The following is a 14,351-nucleotide window of genomic DNA, read 5'->3' as shown; positions in this document are numbered from 1 at the left end:
TTATTCCACTGCAAAGACTGAAAACGTTTAATCTCAGACCCTATATTATTTATAAGTATATTAAAAAGCAAGGGTCCCAACACTGAACCACGGGGTACACCACTAACAACCCTAGAGCATTCATTCAGTGTGAATCATTAACCACTACTCTCCAAATACAGGGTTTTAGCCAGTTTTCTATCCATTTACAAACTGATTTTTCTAAGCCTGTAGACTTTACCTTACACATTAGTCGTTTGTGGGGAAGTGTGCAAACGCTTTTGCAAAATCCAAGTATACCATGTCCACAGCCACCCCCCTTTCCAAGGTTTTGTTCATCTCCTCACAAAAATAAATCACATTTATTAAAAAAGCTTCTAAATTCATGAATCCATGGTGACCTTAGCTTAAAATGTTTTTTTTTTTTTTAGCAAAAACTCATCTACAGTATGTGGTCTTTTGTTGAACTCTGCAGTATCTTCCCAACTATAGAATTTAAACTAACAGATCTATAGTTACTTGGTAAAGACTTCTACCCCTTTTTAAGTATAGGCACAAGGTTGAACTTGCGTCAATCCAGTGGTACTTCTGTGCTCTTCTAAATATATATATAAAAATTCATATAAATAATTGTTCTAATCTATATTAAAAGTGTCTCAATGTTGTGTAAATAAATAAAATGTATGCTTGCTATAAACAATTCATGTGTATAATACCTTAATTGTGATGGTGTGTAAAACCATACAACTATATATTCAATAAAACAAATCTCATAAAAATTCATACAAAAAGTGTTCTGTGCTTATAGTGTTAAACTGTTCCTTTAAGTCTTTGTATGAATCCACAAGTGGTTCAATCCTATTTAAATATATAAAGTGCTCAAGTGTCCCAAATAGTGCTCAAAAAACGTTCTTCTAAATACGCATGCAGGTGCTCTTTAGTGCTGTGACCACTAGGTGTCCTATGTGATCACCTCCATTTCTTTAATTTAAGGCTTTCTATCTCAAATGTATATTTCATGCTCCTCTATGCCTCCAAGGTTGATTAGGTCAGTTGAATGTCTCTTTCTCCTTATAAATGGGGTCGATGTAGCCAGGTCTCTGAAAGGACCTCTTGATCTCCAAAAAACAAACGGGCTCAAATAGTGAAGTACCGCCATGTTATTTATTCAAGTAATAGAGTAACACTTACATGTATCTTTCTTTGTTAAAAGCATGTAACAAATGCGGATCCGAATGCCGCTACGTCACTTCCGGTGCTTGATCCTACACGTTACGTTGCATACTCACGCAGCTTCTTCCACGGATACGAATGCCGCTACGTCACTTCCGGTGCTTTATCCTACGTGTTACGCTGCATACTCACACAGCTTCTTCCATGGAAGAAGCTGCATGAGTACGCAGCGTAACGCGTAGGATCAAGCACCGGAAGTGACGGAGCGGCATTCGGATCCGCATTTGTTACATGCTTTTAACAAAGAAAGATACATGTAAGTGTTACTCTATTACTTGAATAAATAACCTGGCGGTACTTCACTATTTGAGCCCGTTTGTTTCCTTGCCGAGAATTGCCGGAAAATGACCCCCGCGCGCATGCGCGGGAGTGACGTCTTTGCGGCTCTGGCCGATCACAGCGCCGGAGCAGCCGAACCCAGAAGAGACGCCGAGGGATCATGTCCGCTCCCACAGCGGTGTCCGGGGGTCCGTGTCGGGGGTTCGTTCTAAGGTAAGCGTTTCATAATGAGCTAGTATGCGATGCATACTAGCTAATTATGCCTTTGCCTTGCAGGGTTTTTTTTTTTTTTTTTTACTTTGAGTATACTACCGCTTTAAACTTGTTGCCCATGGGAATGTATTTTGCAGTGTGTTTGTATACACTCGCTTTAAATAATTCCCATTTCTGTTCTGTGTTCATTGATGCCAATATTCCCTCCCAGTCTAAGACTTGGAGAGCAGCCCTCAGCCTTGGAAAATTTGCTCTCTTAAAGTTAGGTGCTTTTATCTTTCCAGTATGTGTATCACATATCTGGTAGAAGAGGATGAGGAAGGCCTTTCTTACACCTCTGACTCTGGGCCCCTTATAGTGTGACTCTGGGCCCCTTATAGTGTAGACAGAAGGTGCAGGAGTGCAGAGTGGCAAGAGTGCCTGTAAGTCTTGCTAGCAGAGTAGGTGTCCATGCCAGGCACGGGTAGTTGGCCGTGGTCTTTAGTGAAGCAGGCAAGCTGGGTGGCAGCTGGTGAGCAGCAAACTGAAGCAGGCTGGTACTGGCAACAGAAGGCATGCAAGGCATATATTGGTAACAGACAAGTGGGTAAGCAAACACAACCGATTTTAGAGAGTAGTCAAAATGAGCCAGGTCAGGTTACAGGTTCACATGTTCTCAGGACACACAGAAAGCTTAAGGCAAACAAGCACTTAACCTGAGCACTGGCCGTTGTAACTTCCAAGTGTTGTGGATTTTTACATATGGACTTAACTAATAATTTTAACATAAATTAACATAATACTTTTATGATAACACTATGACACAAGTACTGGTTTGTGAATATATTTGCCTCTATTTTATTTAATAAAATATGTATTGAGGATAATGCGCTAGGCCTACATGCCCTTTGTGGTGTTCTATGTTGCCCATCAGTGCAGCCTCACCAGTGCCCATCAATGCAGCCTATCCATGCCCATCAATGCAGCCTATAAGTGGCCATCATTGCAGCCCCATCAGTGACCAGCAATGCAGCTGATCAGTGCCCATTGGTGCATCATATCAGTGCCCATCAATGCAGCCTCATCAGTGTCCATCAATGCAGCCTCATCAGTGCCCATCAACGCAGCCTCATCAGTGCCCATCAATGGAGCCTACCTGTGCCCACCAGTGCAGCATCATTAGTGCCCATCAATGCAGCCTCATCAGTGCCCATAAATTTAGCCTCATCAGTGACCATCAATGCAGCCTATCTGTGCAGCCTCACCAGTGCCCATCAGGGCAGCCTCATCATTGCCTATCAATGCAGCCTCATCAGTACCCATCAATGCAGCCTCATTAGTGCCCATCAATGCAGCCTATCTGTGCAGCCTCATAAGTGCCCATCAATGCAGCCTCATCATTGCCTATCAATGCAGCCTCGCCAGTGCCCATCAATGCAGCCTATCAGGGCTCATCAGTGCCCATCAAAGCAGCCTATACGTGCATATCAGTCCCCATCAGTGCAGCCTCATCAGTGCCCATCACTGCAACCCCATCAGTGTCCACCAATGCAGTCTGCCTATCAATGCAGCCTATAAATGCCCAACGGTGCAACCTCATCAGTGCCGATCAACGTAGCCTCATCAGTGCCCATCAATGCAGCCTCATCAGTGCCCATCAAGGCAGCCTATCAGTGCCCATTAGCACAGCCATTCAGTGCCCATGAATGCAATCTCACCATGGCCCATAAATGCAGCATTATCAGTGCCCATCAATGCAGCCTATCAGTGCCCATGAATGCAGTCTATCACTGGAATCACAGGGAGGAAAGCCGGCCGGATCACACAGAGCGGTGATCTCCGGATGTGACACACATTTAACATTTCCACTTGCCTGCTCACATTCGGTAAGTGGAAATTAGCCTAGGACAAGTTTGAAGCCGCATTCCGGGGGTTTCCAGCAGTCAGGGTTGAAAGGGAGCCAATTCTCCTCCCAGTGAAGCCAGGGAAGAGAGGAGAGCCAGCCGGATCACACAGAGAGGGAAAATCCTTCTCTGACATGGCTTGTATCTGAAACGCAGGCCGCTGTTAAACAAAGTCCCACCTCCTGGACTGGCTCCTATGATAGATGTCACATAACTTCAATTTTTCTAGGCATTGGACCAGTATGCGGTCTATCATAGGAGCCAGTCCAGAAGGCAGCACTTTGTTTTACAGCGGCTTGCATTTTAGATACAAGTCATGTCAGAGAAGGAGTTTCCCTCTCTGTGTGATCTGGCTGGCTCTCCTTTCTTCCCCACAGTTTCCTGGCTTCACTGGGAGGAGAATCGGCTCAATTTCAACCCTGCCTGCGGCAAACCCCCCGGAATGTGGCTTCAAACTTGCCCTAGGCTAATTTCCACTTACCGAATGTGAGCAGGAAAGTGGAAATTTTAAAGGGCTGGTTTAGAAGACTCCTGTTATAATCTCCTGTTTTAAAATGTGTTTTTTAACTCACCAAATTCCCACTTTGTCAAAGTTCCAGCAAGGAAAAGGTGGGCAAGTTCAGGGTGAGCAAGCTCAATTAGAGTTTCTACAGAAAGTTATATTACTACCTGTAGCACCTGTGAACAATTCACCACTCCCCTTGCCACATTTTGCTGGTTGGAAAATGAAATGTGGGAAATTTGGGGGGAGATTGAAAAACAGTTGTGCTTTTGACTGCTGTTGATTACATGTGGTTGCAATTCTTTTACTTTCTTTGGGATCTTTGCTAGCATCTTTTAAAAACACCTTTTCTGTCACTTTTTAGATAGCATTTTTTTCCCTTCCTTCCTTCAGTCTTTCATAAGACCAGTGGAAGGAAGATAGTAGACCTAATTGGCTTTCAATTCTTCAAAAGATAGTGGCCTATCCTGCAGATAAAGCTCCCCCTTACAAACAACACCCAGAAAAGGAAGATTCCATTCAAGGGTACAAGATTATTGCAACAGCTGCTATGGACTATGATTAAAGATGATCCACTCACAGAAGCAAGTGAGTTTAAGTCTAAGGCCCCTTTCACACATGCTGTCCATTTGTCCATTTTTCATCCATCCATTGAGGGATGAAAGACAGACATCAATGTATCTCTATGTAAAAACGGATGACAACTGATCATCATCCATTAACATTCGTTTTCATCCGCTTCCGTCAATGTCCGTTTTTTTGAACGGATGAATGCCCTATTTTTCATCCGTCAGAAAAACGGATTTGACAAAAAACGGATGACAACGGATGAAAAACGGATGACAACGGATGAAAACGGATGACAACGGATGAAAAACGGATGAAAAACAGATAACAACTGACGAAAAACGGATGAAAAATGGATGGAAAACTGATACATTTTGACGTGACTGAACTGATGAACTGAACGGACCGTATGTGTGAAAGGGGCCTAAGACAAGTGGGTGCTGACTTCACCAGACCTATCTCTGACCATAGGTTGCATTATGCCTTACAAAAAAAAGAAAGCCCTATTACTGAACACTTTCTTCAGTATGGTAATCTCAACAACAAGACTCAACGTTTCAAGACTTCTTCCTCTGGCATATTCTGTTCCTTTTGGACAATGAGTGATGTATTTTAGGGAACTTGTAGTGAGAAAAATATAAAGGCTGCCACTGCTAAGGGCCAGTCCACTCTGCCTGCATGCTAAACACTGTTTTAGCATGCAGGTGGCTGTCAGTTTTGTGGGCCACAGTGAAGGATAGGTGTGATGTGCATTTTAGTTTATCACACTGTTTACTTTTGTTTAACTTTTTTTTTATAATCAGATGCACATCTCTATAATGATATGCATGTGTGTACGACAAAGGGAGGATCTCTGTCCACTGTATCTAACTCTAAAATCATCCTAAGTAAATTAACATTGACTTTCATTATCTTTATTCAAGATTGCATTTATATCAAGATTGCAAATGTAGTTTAATAGACATTATATTACCAACTTCCATTTTCACAGTCTTCCCAGTTCCCTGTTAAAGCAGTTGCACAGTGTGTCTAAATATGATAGTACAGTACAATAGGCACTAGCGTATGATCACACTGCTCAGTGAATTCTGTATTCTAACACACCTGGTCAAACCTATTCCATCTTTTTCTTGGCACTACAAGTATGCATGAGGACTCTTGTGGTTAGGGATGTGGTCAGTACTCTGCATAGCACAGTGCAGGAGCTGGAGCATGTCAGCATAAAGCATGGGAGTGGGAGGGCAAGAAGGGCATTTTTACTAAGAAGAAAAATGATTTACAAATTGTAACATATGGTGGGAGAGGAGAAGAAAGAAAGTGTTAGACTTCAACTCGGCTTTTGTTGTTCAAATGCAAAAGGAAGTGCATTTAGCTCTCCAACCTACCCTTATGTACAAATCAGATTTTTATATATCATGCATCAGTTTTATTAGAGATTTTACAGATATTCTGCATGCAAGTGACCCATATGTGTTGGACAGAAATAATAATTTAATATAGTAAGTGTATAATGGAAGATATGATTCTTACGATGATATCAGCCTACAAGCTTGCCAAGTCTTCTGCCATACCCAGAAGATTTTCTACCCTGAGGAAAGTTAAACTAAACCCACATCCAACTAACCTCTAAATGTCTATTCACAGTATTAAAAATTGGGCTGTCTGAGCATAAATCAGGTTGGTAGACATAAAAGAAGTTGTTTTTCCCCTGGGTGCATTTCTTCTTTTAAGTAGAGTCTGTTTAATGATGTTTTCACAATCCTGTAATGAGTCCAAGTAAACAATCTCAAATCCAGTGAAAAGTCAGTGGCATGCTGTCCAAATATTTTATTGGTGCTTTGTTTATGAAATCAGAAGACTGTGAGACAGCACATAATTCATGACACATTTAAGTATAAAAAGAAGCAGACCCAAACAAATAAATTAGGTTTAATGAATTTTAACAACATGTTTATCGTTCTGATATGACTGTTTATAATCCTTTTTAATAATTTAGAAAATAAGATAACAAAAAGCTTTAAAGTTTGTGAAGTATTGGTAATTATATCCCATCAAACAACTAGAAGAGTGAAAAAATAAACCTGGAAACTTCTACTTGAATGAGAAGTCAATGGTTTACAATGACATGCAGTCAGATACTTTGTACTAAAAATATCTGTTGTCATATTCTTACCTCCACTTTTTATTTACAGCAGTTGTGTAAGAAGTCTAAATATAACTGTATTGCTACCTTCATGGGTGCTGCAGGATAGGACAGGTCCTCTGTTCTTTGCCTCAGAGCCTCAGCCCCTCTGGTACACCAGGTTGAGTGTACAAACATACAATATCACAGGAAATCACTGAAAGTAGTAATCAGTACCCAACAGTATTGCTATATCAAAGAAAGCAGGCACCAAACCAGCTAGTAAAGGCAAACCTAATATATTGTCACCCAATATGGTTAGTAATTAGGCAAGCATAACATGGATTAACAATGTTATTACACATTTTAGAATACAAAGTGATTAACAGTAAGAACTAGGCATAGGATGACATTTGGCAACCAGATCAGCATAAACAGTACCTCAAGTGCTGCAGTAGTAAAGTTTAATATACTGAGTGCTGGAACTATACTGCCAGAGCACATTTATGGTGGCGATGCTAGTCCTAGCCTAACTCTGTATGCACTGTCAAAAAGAAAAGGAGGAAATGGAGGGGGAAGGGGAACAAAGGGGCTTGCACAATAATCAGCGCTTTGAGATGTTTTTGCGCCGGCTATCGTTGAGGCCCTTTAACCAGTTAACGTGCATGCAATGTATGTTCAGTATATGTACAGTATAGGCTCAGCACAGGTGCAAAGTAAATGTGGTTCAGATGCAGTGAAGGTTTGGTATAATATAATGCAGTATAGGTTTAATATAGATGCCATCTGGGTTTGAAAAAAGTATGGTATAGAGTGCAGCATCCGTGCCTTATGGATTGGATACACTTTGTGTCTTGCTCTCAATGGCTCTGTCCTTGCTAGCAGTATCAGAAAAGGGTGAATGGCCCTCTCATCAGTCCCCAAGATGCTGTACGAACCTCTCCCTGTTGAAGGGGGGCCCTCACTCTCTCCTCTGCAGCAACAGTGCAAGTGCTGTGATGTGGGTGCTGCTGTACTGCCCCTGGGTGTCCTCGCTCCCAGTCTCAGGCTCAGATCTCTGCTGGTATGGTCTTTCAATGGCAGGCAAATATCCTGACAGAGGTGCTCTCTCTCGAACCTCCTTGGTGCCAACAGGTAGAACTTTCCTGGGCAGTTACATACTCGTAACTGGTCTCCATGCACTTCAAGACTGAAGATAATGACAATAGAAGCAGGACAAATAACATCAAGCTAAGGGATATGCCAGAGGCAATTTATGGCCACAGCCTTCAAGCAGCAGTTTGCGCAATCCTAAAAAGAATACTGGAAACCAACCCTACTAAAGAATTGGATTTAGACAGGGTTCACCAGCTCAGCCTGCTGCGGACAAACATTTCAGATCGCCAACAGGTTGTACTCTGTAGGGTACATTTTTTTCCTGTCAAAGAGGAGATCATGAGAAGGATCTGGTGATCTGATCCAATTTTCTTTGATGGCACATCCATCCAGCTACTCCCGAACCTTTCCAGACTGACCTTGTTTATGAGAAGAATGGTCAAACCTCTCTTGGACTTTATTTAATAAGCTGATGCTTCCTATTAATGGGGTCACCCATTTCATGTTCAAGTCCACAAAGAAGGGGATCTTTTTGTACTACATTCTTGAGATTAATTGATATTTTTTTTTTGAAAGCTACACCCATATCAGTACCAGACTAGATGGATCCATTGTCTACCACAGGATCCAGCACAGAACAGTAAGGAGCTCTGTATCTTTTAGGTTAAAGAGGCTCTACCTTCTACTGTATGTTCCTGTTTTCTTGTAAAGAACCCTGAATATGTCTGCCCTGATACCCTCAAAACGTTCTGGACTGCTACAGTATAAGTGCATAGCTCTCTTACTGCTGCTCTTTTAGACCTTTGGCCAATGACTTTCAAGCCTTAAGACCGAAGCCAACCACAAATGCAGAATAAACTGGATTGTTTGTTTTGTTTTCTTACCCTATGGGTGCCCTTCTTTTCTTGTTTTTGTTTTAATTTAATTAATAATCCTTTTTGCCAGTCAAGTGGACCTACGGGATTTGTTTTCAGCAGAATTTGGTGTTTTCGCTCTCTCTCTCTCTCGTACTGGTCACTTGAGGTTCAACGTGGCACCTCATTGCAAAGAACTCTCTGAGGATCTGAAAGACAGAAAATTGTTCCTCTACATAAAGATGGCATAGGCTATAAGAAGATTGCCAAGACCCTGAAACTGAGCTGCAGCACGGTGGCTAAGACCATACAGCGGTTTAACAGGACAGGTTCCACTCAAAACAGGCCTCACCATAGTTGACCAAAGAAGCTGAGTACATGTGCTCAGCATCATATCCAGAGTTTGTCTTTGGGAAATTGCTGCATGTGTAAAAAAAGGGAACAATTTTTTCCGTCATGACTCATGAGCAACTTTCTCCTCCCAGCAAACTTCCCGGCTCTGGTTCCAGATAATGACTGTAGGTGAGTACAAGTCCCAGGTAATGCCTGCAGTGACAGGGCGGATATACTCAGCTGTAGACAAGCAGGATGCAGACAGATACGGCTCCTGATCTCACAGGTGAGAATGTTGCTGTCAGGTGACCACTCCCTAATTCCCACCCAGCATCTGATGTTGTCACCAAACTGAAAGGAGAAAGGAGGGTGGTGTGGGAGTGAGCAGCAATCACAGACTCTGCCGCAGACGGAACAAATGACGGAAAAAATTGTTCCCTTTTTTTACACATGCACATATACCGAGCGGAGCTGATGTGGATATCACTGCGAGCTGGTCTACTATCTGCATGGTTCATCTGATTTGTGATACAGGCTGAAAATGATCTCTGTGGCGGGGATCATTGTATTGCGGTAAGAGGCCATTTCTATCTATTGGTGGTGGTCTCTATGCACTGGGCTTCTGGATCGTGAGAGTTTGGCATTCATTTCGGGGAGCACATCTTTCTCGGATGGACTTGATTTCCATTAGTTTGATTTTATGATTATTTATTTGGACTGTGCAGTTCAATTTTATTACTACAAGCGCTACACCATATTTACTACATGTTATTCCATTATCCTATTTTCTAATTTAAGGTCAGGTGTTGGCAGCTGTATGTAGTTTATGTGATTTTAGTCCGTGCGACTTATTTTTATACAGCATTTTATATGTATTATGTATAATTTTAGCTACATCTGATATTGATGTTTTTAGCACAGCAATACCCCCACTTCTTTTATACCTTTAGTGCAATGCTTATTACCTTTTGCCATTCTCAATAAAGCTTTCTTTGATTAAAAAAAAAAAAAAAAAACTCTATGAAGCATCTGTGAGGCATCCTCAAACGGAAGGTGGAAGAGCGCAAGGTCTCTAACATTCACCAGCTCCGTGATGTAATCATGGAGGAGTGAAAAAGGACTCCAGTGGCAACCTGTGAAGATCTGGTGAATTCCATGGCCAAGAGGGTTAGGGCAGAGCTGGAAAATAATGGTGTCCACACAAAATATTGACACTTTGGGCCCAATTTGGACATTTACACCTAGGGGTTTACTCACTTTTGTTGTATGAGGAAGTATTAATTTACTGAGAGAGTAGTGGATGCATGGAATAACCTTCCTGCAGAAGTGGTAGCTGCAAATACAGTGAAGGAGTTTAAGCATGCATGGGATAGGCATAAGGCTATCCTTCATATCAGATAGGGCCAGGGACTATTCATAGGATTCAGATATATTGGGCAGACTAGATGGGCCAAATGGTTCTTATCTGCCGACACATTCTATGTTTCTAAGAGGTTTAAACATTAATGGCTGTATGTTGTTATTTTGAGGGGACAGCAAATTTAAACTGTTATACAAGCTGTACACTCACTACTTTAAATTGTAGCAAAGTGTCATTTCTTCAGTGTTGTCACATGAAAAGATATAATAAAATATTTACAAAAATGTGAAGGGTGTACTCACTTTTGTGAGATACTGTAAGTACCCAATGGTCTGGCACACAAACCAATGCCAGGCAATTTGACATTTGGCTACACCCTCTAGAAGGGATCACTCATTGACCGTTTAGTAATCCTCCAGTGGATCTTGGGGATGAAGTAACATTCCTTGCCATATAGCAATCAATACTTTGTGGCCATTGTCCTCTAACATCCTCGATGTACCATCGGGACTCATGCCCACATTGATGGGGCAAAGTTTGGGGACCCAACCTCATCATCTAATGTTCTCACTGTTATGATCATCTGCTGCATTGCTGTATTCACCAATTGGGCTCAAGTTCATTGCTGGCTCTCTGTGTCTTCTACCGTGACATCTGTTTTGCAATGACAGAGGCATTATGTCTGTGTAGACATTCTCATATTGGTAGATGGATTATTCTTCATGCTTTCAATTAGTCTTGCTGTCATTTTTCCACAATGTTGCCTCAAGATACTGGTCAACCCAAAAGCTGATACATATGTGTGTGTGTATATGCATTGTACTGCAAGATTTATATTTATCTAACTATGTACAGTTAGTTCATACTTGTTTTTGTATAACCTGGTTCTACAGTAAGTTGTAGTATTTACTTTATCACTTAGGCTTTATGTTTCTAACATACCTTTAGGGGGGAGACATTATATGATTACATACTTAGTTGAGCTCATTTCTTGGGACCCAAATTGCTCTTGATTTTGGTATGCACGCTTCCCATTTAAGTTGTATGCCATGGCCAGATCTAGAGGGTGCTGGGGTGGGTTGTCCCCCCCCCAAAGCCTTTCTTACCACACCTTCCATCTTGGTTGTTCTGCCCAGCCGCTGAGCTCCTTTCCGATCCCAGTACTGTACACAGCTCTTCCTCCTCACACTGCCCAGAGCTGAAATCTTGCTTTTACTTACAGCCACAATCTTCACAGGGTGTATCTGGCTACTGCAGCTACACTTGCATTCTGACCAGTGAATTTCACAGAATGGCAACAAGCTTCTAACGTCAGCTTGTTCAATTAAGCTTTGACATTAAAACCTGGAAGCTGAGTTTCTATGCAGAGCTGTACCAGATTTTGCACTCTCAAGTTTTAGTAAATAAACCCCCATTGTGTATTTGGCCACAGTGTTTACCATATTATACTTCATGCACTACAGGTGGAGTTGGCCAAAGAGGAAAGGTGTGAATTTCTTCCTTTCCTGTCACCTCGCAAAGTCATCATAAAAGCTGGGAAAATAAGCGGTTTAGAATTTGTGCGTACGGAACAAGATGAGGATGGAAACTGGATTGAAGATGAAGAACAAGTTGTCCAGTTAAAAGCAGAAGTTATCATCAGTGCCTTTGGATCTGTACTAAGTGATCCCACAGGTAAAATAATTAATATTCCAAATTGATGAAGATGCAACATACTTTGAACATTTTACTGTGGGCTAGCTATATTGATGACGTGTTCATTTTACGGAGTAGCAAAAAGAAAGAATTGAAGGAATTTGTTCAGATATTGAATTCAGTAGAATGTCTGTCTTTTAAAAGTTAGATTTCTGAGAATTTCATAAACTTCCTGAACTTTTAAATTAATAAAGATAAAAAAAAAGGAAAAATATAAATTTTAGAAATCTGACCTCCACAAATTGCCTCAACACTTGACAAATCAGGGACAGTTTATGCGCACTAGTCAAAATTTTTCTTTACAGGGAGATTTTCTAAAAGAGTAAGATTCTATATAAAAACTTCTCTAACAGAGGGTACCCAAAGAGCAATCCTTTAACATCATTTATTAAAGTTAATGACAGAACCAGGTAATCTCTGCTGTCATCAACGGAAAAGAGAATGTGAAGATACTGTTTTACTAATATGGAAATTCTCTCATCAATTAGGAATTAATTTTTTAGCATCCTAAAAAGGTACTAGTCTGTCATTTACGAGGAAAAGGATCTACAAGAAAATGTTTCCAAAAAAACATGGCGGGAAATATAGGAGTGCTAAAATCCTTAAGGGCTTTCAAGTTCGTACACACCTCAAAAAGACAAACACAGCAACAGAACAAAGAACATGATTGCCTCCAAAACCATTGAGAACCTTCTATTGCAGCCATTATAAAGCGTTTTCATATGTTTCAACTAAAAAGAATGATTTTGCCCAAAAATATTGAAATTATTGAAACTAGATCATTCTACAACTGCAGTTTGACAATGTAATGTACATAGCAAGCTGTTCATGTTCCTACTGGATGTAGGTAAAATAATTAGACATTTAAGGAGCAGGATCCTAGAACATCTCAAAAACAGTAGCTAGACATGTGTGAGACAAACACAATTGTAAACTCAAATGTTTAAAATTCTTGGTGATACAACAAAAAATTTTGGTTTGAGAAAAAGGATTTCTCTGTCGCTCATTGACAGACGCAGTCCTCTTTGATTAATATCAAATTGGGTTATACTGCCCTCTACAGGAGTAGGACACTAGGCAGAAGAAAACGTTCTGGCCACACCTTAGGGGCAGTCCCAGAGGGTATATCCCCTCTCTCTCTGCTACAGGATGTCAGTTTTTTTCTGTCAAGTCAGGAGTAAGGACCTAAGTTCCTTGCTGGGATCTTTGGTCCTGGCAAGATTTTTTTAGATAGATTCTTTTTAAGTTAGCTTTTTTTCTCCAGTTGTTCCTGTGAGATCTTCAAGCAATTATGCCGGATCTGGGGGACGGGCTGGATGTTGAGGTCCAGTGGTCACCCCAGCCGGCCTACAAGCGCGTGCAGATTCCAGCTCCGCGCTGAATCGGCCGCGACACATTTAAACAATTTTGCTGGAGCTGGGTGACGGGCTGGATGTTAAGATCCAGTGGTCACCCCAGTCAGCCTACGAGCGCGTGCAGGCCCTAGCTCCGCGCTGGGTCGGCCGCGACATAGTCCCACTGGACGGGGACTGGCCCTGCGAGTTAAACGTCTCGCCAGGACGCTTACGACCAGTCGACAGCCCCCCACCTCGGTGAAGAGGGGTTCTGTTAGGAGTGGGTGCCCGCCTGTTCCAGTATGGTGAGTAGAATGTTCCCCCTCTTCCCTGTCGGGTTTTGGGAATGGATACGGGCCCCTCTGTGGATGGTCGGACCCTCTTGATACTGGGTTCCCCCTCTATCCTATATGACATGTTTCACAGATCTCCCTCTTGAGTGTGATTTGGTGAATAGGAGATACCACTCCAGGAGGCTTGGTTTGGGAGCTGACTATCTGATAGTCACTGTAAAGAGCTGGCGCTGTAAAAGGAGGAAGCCATGACTGGGGTCAAGGATGGAGACAGGGGCTGGCGTTACTATTTGAAATAGTCATGTAAAAGGGTGATATAATCAAGCACCTACCTAATGCATAGTGATGCAGCTACATGAACTACTGCCATCCTCCCGCAGGTCGCACGGCACAAGCCGCTGCTATCCTCCCGCAGGCCGTCCGCAGGCCGCCGCCATCCTCCCGCAGGCCACACGGAATCCGCAGGCCGCCGCCCTCCTTCCGCAGGCGCATGGATCCCGCAGGCCGCTGCCATCCTCCCGCAGGCCGCATGACTCAGCAGGCCGCCGCCATCCTTCCACAGGCCGTCCGCAGGCCGCGCAGGGCCACCATTTTGGCATAGCCTGGTGT

The 14,351-nt window shown here is 42.3% G+C and overlaps 1 protein-coding gene across 1 annotated transcript in view; it reads left to right on the top strand.

Annotated features, from left to right (window-relative positions):
* The window catches only part of DPYD (dihydropyrimidine dehydrogenase), a 1,764,026-nt gene that overhangs the window by 844,845 nt on the left and 904,830 nt on the right, over positions 1-14,351 (top strand). The window contains exon 11 of the mRNA XM_082264968.1: positions 11,884-12,094. Coding sequence (XP_082121094.1) covers positions 11,884-12,094 — 211 coding nt within the window. The remainder of the gene's footprint in view (positions 1-11,883; positions 12,095-14,351) is intronic.

Source organism: Pelophylax lessonae (genome assembly GCF_965119305.1).
Source record: "Pelophylax lessonae genome assembly, chromosome: 8".
NCBI lineage: Eukaryota > Metazoa > Chordata > Amphibia > Anura > Ranidae > Pelophylax > Pelophylax lessonae.
Note: the sequence above shows the minus strand (reverse complement) of the source record. Positions and strands in the feature narration are given on the sequence as shown.